Here is a 5,416-nt window from a genome sequence, read left to right on the forward strand (position 1 = left end):
CTAGGAGAGAAGACATCGCCCCTTACATGAGCACAGGCAGACTTTATGAGCCAAATAAATGACAGGACGTTGGCTTCATAGCGCTAATTATACACGATCGGTTTGAGCTTAGAATGATATTTTAAACCATCCCGCTCTAATTAATATGCCAATCCATGACAGTTAAATGCGGATCATTCTGTGATTGGAATTTCGAGGGAGAATACAGCTTCTATGGTCACAAAATGTGCATAATTTTTGCATGAAGTGCAAATGTGTTAATTTAGCCTTTTTCTAGAAATGGTGTATTTGACTATTACTGCATACATACTGGGGTCCCGAAATAGTCTTGCATAGATTGTGTCTGACTGGAAAGCTGAGACTCTGGTGGATCCAATGAGTCCAACTGTATTCATGTGTGATGATGTTAGTCCCCATAGTAGCCATTACATTGTCGTGAGATCATATTTAAACTTGACCTGAAACAATTACCTATTGTCACCACAAGGATTCTCACAGCCACATGAAACTGTACAACCACAAACTAGTGTTGGTGTCCTACTGTGGTATTGTGAAGATACTTTTGACGTTTATCACTACTTTGCAAGTGTTTTTTTTTCTTAAAATTTTGCACCAAATCTGTGTAACAATCTGGGTATCAACCCAATTATTGCTGCAACAACTTATGATAAATAATTGAGCATTGGAATGTCGATCATATACTTCCACCATAATGGCATGAGCCCTTATACACTCTAAACTTGGGCACCTAACCAAAACCCAATGTTTATTACAGATGACAAGAAAACACTATTCTTCAAGTTCCCAGCTTTCTCTGGTTTTCAAATATCATTCTCTGTATTTTCTTACTGTATATTTTATATTAGATTGGACATACATAGCAGAGGAAATGTGAATGTGAAATGTGAATCCCGGACCATAGTTTATTATTATTATTATTATTATTATTATTATTATTATTATTATTATTATTATTATTATTATTATTATTATTATTATTATTATTATTATTATTATTATTATTATTATTATTATTATTATTATTATTATTATTATTATTATTATTATTATTATTATTATTATTATTATTATTATTATTATTATTATTATTATTATTATTATTATTATTATTATTATTATTATGTTATTCTTAGGCAATTTTTTGTTATTTGTATTCATGATTTGTTTTGTCTACCTAAATGTTTATTGTGAGCGATTTGTAGTGCCAAATTTCCCTCGAGATGATTAAAGTATTTCTATTCTATTCTATTCATATGATGTATACCACATCTATGCGTCATCTACTGAAGACCCGCTATCTCCCCCTAAAGATCCCCTGTTGTCCCCTAAAGAAATACAAAAATGGGTCTATGTGGGTCTCTATGTAAAGCCTACTAAATACCAAAAGTAATGTGCTACTTTTGATTCAGCCACAGTAGGTCACTGACGTGCCTGTCTTTCGTTTCAAGTAGGCTACCTCTCACTGAATCCCAAGGTCGTTGTGTCTCTGGCTGGCTCCGTGTTTCTATTCTTGTCGTCATGGCGATGGGGGGCACAGATAGGCTCTATGGCAACCATGCTCTGGAATCTTGGGTGCTGACTAATAACAGTTGTATTTACCAGTGTGAGTCCATTTGCTGGGATAGAGACTAAAGCCCTGTCAAGCCCCTCACACACGCCTGTGTGCGTTTGTATGATACTCCCTCCTGGACAGAGAGGAAAGGGCAACTCAACAAACACACACGCATAGACACACACACACACACACACATTCATACCATTATACACCCAGACAAGGTGTCATGAGACGGTGTGTGTTTATGAACCAGGGGGGCGGCACCAGGGATCGTCACTGTGAGTGTGAGTGAGTGTGTTGGCCGGCCGGCGAACCATCCTGTCTCAGTGCTCAGACGCCTGCAGCCGCAGAGAGAGACACTTTGGTGGAGAGACCTCGACTCAGAAGACACTTCTCCTCTCCTCTCCTCTCTACCCCTCTCCCCTCCTCTCTTCTCCTCTCCTCTCTACCCCTCCCCCCTCCTCTCTTCTCCTCTCCTCTCTCCCCCTCTCTCCCCCTCTCCCCCGCTGCTTCATTTGTTTCATTCAAGTTGTACTTATCCACTAACTCTCACCTCATTTTGTCTTTCCTTCTCTCTCTCTCTCTCATGGCTTTTTCTCTCCCACTCTTCTTCCATGTCTCATCAACTCCCTGATTCTCTGTCTCTCTCTCTCTCTCTGTCTCTCTCTCTCTCCCCCCCCCCCTCTAAGACGCTTTCTCCCTTGCCTCGTTTCCTTTTTTCTGTTTTCCTTCCTTTCCTTCTTTCTGTCCTTTCCTTCGGATGGAGAGTTACTCCCTCCTCTACAGCTCCAAACAGAGGGGAACGCTGCTCTCCGGATTCCAACGCCTGCGCTCTGATAGGAGGATGTGCGACGTTGTCCTGGAGACCGGAGGCGTGTCCTTCCCGTGTCACCGCGCCCTGTTGGCCGGTTCCAGCCAGTATTTCTGGGCTCTGTTTGGAGACACCACAGCGGAGAGGCTGGCGGCCTCCGTTAGCCTCCCGGCGGTGACGCCTGAGGGGTTAGAGGTCATCCTGGACTTCCTGTATTCTGGCTGGCTCAGCCTATCACCTTCTAAACTGCCTCTCATCTTGGAGGCAGCCAGGTATCTGCAGGTGGAGGCAGCCGTGTCAATATGCGAGCAGTTCATCATCGATGGATTGTGCGTCGACACCTGCTGCTGCTACGCTAACCTGGCAGAGTGTCACGCTCTCCAAGATGCACTCGCATCCGCAAACCACACCATCGCCGTGGAAATGGAGGCGTTGCTACGAGAGGACAGGAAGGGGCTTCTCGAGCTGAACATCCAATCGCTGACAGCCGTGCTGGAGGCTGAGGAGGTACCTGGCGTAAAGGAGTTGGAACTAGTGAGACTGATTCTGGAATGGTTAGATGTGAACGGGCCCCTCCCACTACTGAAATCCAACCTGCTGCTGAGCCGCCTGCGCTTTGGATTGGTCCCTTCTCATGACCTCACAAATCTGAGCCACTCCCACAGAGCAATGGGCACACCTCTAGTGAGAAGTCAGGTGACTAGAGCGCTGGAGTATCACAGGCTAGGATCAGCTCAACCAATCAGACAGAGCAGACAATCCTCTGTCCGAGCATCACCCAATCATGTGCTGCTAGTGGGCGGAGGGGCCAGTCCGGATTGTCCAGAACAACAGGTGCTGACCTTCAACCTCAGAAGCAGGGTGTTGTCATCACTAAGCTCTGGTCTCCCACTGCGACTGAAGAACCACTGCGTTTGCTCAGTGGGAGGGTTCCTATTTGTTATTGGAGGAGAGGAGGTGGTTGGCATGGAAGAGGAAGGAGGGAAATCCGCCACCATGGTAACATCCAATCAGGTGTGGCGTTACGATCCTCGTTTTGAATGCTGGGAAGAGGTAGAGTCCATGATGGAGAGAAGAGCCCAGTTCACCTGCTGCATAGTGGAAGACATTCTATACGCCGTAGGGGGGCAGTATACACACCCAGACACAAAGGCACACACCTCCATGGCCTCTGTTGAGTTTTATGACATGGATGCAGGGAAGTGGAGGAGAGGAACCGCCATGCCCCGCCCCCTCTACGGTCACGCTTCCGCTGCACTAGGACATGGAGTGTATGTGTCAGGCGGTACCCCGGGCAACCAGGGCGGTAACCACGGTGCCGTCCAGGGTGGTAACCAGCGGGAGAGCAGCCGAGAGGTCATCTTCTTGGACCTCAGTGTGAGAGGCACGGCCTGGGAGAAGAGAGCCCCCATGTCTATCGCCAGATCCGGCCACCGCATGGCAGCGGTCAACGGCCACATCTACGCCTTATTAGGGATGTACGAGCCCTTCTGCGACATCGAGCGCTACGACCCGCGGGGCGACCACTGGACCCGCCTCCGGCCCCTTCTCAACGGGTCCTGCGGCTATGGCCTGGCGAGCGCGCCATCCGGCACCCTGCTGCTGTTCGGGGGCAGGAGGTGGAGCGCCGGGCAGGAGGCGACGGTGAGGAGCGTGTTGGAGTACGACACAGAGCGCGACCGCTGGAGGGAGATCTGTCAGCTGCCCAGGCCGCTCACCGGGACCGAGTGCGCCCTGCTGCCCCTGCCCGGCTAAAACAAACAAAGAAACACCCACGCGCGTCACACCGAGCAGAGACAGAGCGAGACTGACATGAACACTGGTCGACATCACAGGACGGGGATTAAAGTGCAGACAGCTGGAGGATGTGATCAAAGTGTTCAGGGGGGGAAGGGTTGGATATCACAGAGCAGGTTATGAGAGAGGGAGTGGGAGAGAGAGAGAGAGAGAGAGAGAGAGACGAGGGGATAAGGGAAATTGGGAGCGAGGCAAGGATACATGGGATGGGAGGTGGGTGGTGGGGGGGAAGGGGGTGGGGGGGTACACTTTCACAATAAAAGCCCCAGCAAAACTAAGCTGAATATTTCATGAAAGTCGTGTAGATGAAAGCAAAGTGTAACATTCCCAGATTCTTTGGCGAGAAAGGATAACTTATTTATTTACAGGCTGATGAATGATTGAAGACGTCTTAATGACATAAATGGAAGGATGTAGGGGTGGGGGGGGTGGGGGGGCAGGAGTGATCCTTTTTCTGTCCTGTTTGATGTTTGTGTGGCTTCCTTCGCTTGCTACGCTGCTGGCGACTAAAAGGGTAAAGTGGGTCACAGAGCGGGCGGGCTGGTGAAGTTGAGAGGATTGGAATCATGTGTGTGTGTGTGTGTGTGTGTGTGTGTGTGTGTGTGTGTGTGTGTGTGTGTGTGTGTGTGTGTGTGTGTGTGTGTGAGTTGGTAGCAGTCGATAGCTAGCGAAGGCTCCTGTAGCTCAAGCTTCGCCCGCACACTACCCTGTTGTTTCAATTTGCTTCTACTTCATTTGTATCGTGTACTGCATTGTTTTACAGCACGCATCATTTGAATCTACTACTATTGGAATCAAAAGCATTTGAGTCATCAGTTTATATCAATTTGTTTAAAGCCCCAATCGGTGATCCAAATGCAACCAAATGGGGAGCAACCACCACCAATAAAAATTATAATATATATATTTTTTTTTATTATTCTCTAGTCGGGTGACTGAGCTCTTGATACAAAAGACTAACACTAGACAACAGGTACATGTGAGTTTTCATTCAATTGTATTTGCTGTATTTTGTGACAGTAAAATGTTTGCTTATGCTGGTAACGTTTGGAGACACTGGAGTAAAATAGACCTACTGTATATTCTGCTTCATGGTGGGTTAAGAAAGTTACAAAAACCTTATTTCCACCTCTTTCTTTAAGAGAATATATGTGAATGTACCCCACATGTATGATACAAATAAATCACAGACAGGGGCTTTAATGTCATATTCATCCAAACAAAACTCTTTT

The 5,416-nt window shown here is 46.9% G+C and overlaps 1 protein-coding gene across 1 annotated transcript; it reads left to right on the forward strand.

Annotated features, from left to right (window-relative positions):
• Nucleotides 1-2,336: 2,336 nt before the first annotated feature.
• Nucleotides 2,337-4,142, forward strand: klhl34 (kelch-like family member 34; the record flags this gene model as incomplete). Its single annotated transcript, XM_084326071.1, has 1 exon — nt 2,337-4,142. The coding sequence occupies one exon, from the start codon at nt 2,337-2,339 to the stop codon at nt 4,140-4,142; it is 1,806 nt and encodes a 601-aa protein (XP_084182197.1).
• Between the last annotated feature and the right edge of the window lie 1,274 nt (nt 4,143-5,416).

Source organism: Notolepis coatsorum, assembly GCF_963971535.1.
Source record: "Notolepis coatsorum genome assembly, chromosome: 12".
Lineage (NCBI taxonomy): Eukaryota > Metazoa > Chordata > Actinopteri > Aulopiformes > Paralepididae > Notolepis > Notolepis coatsorum.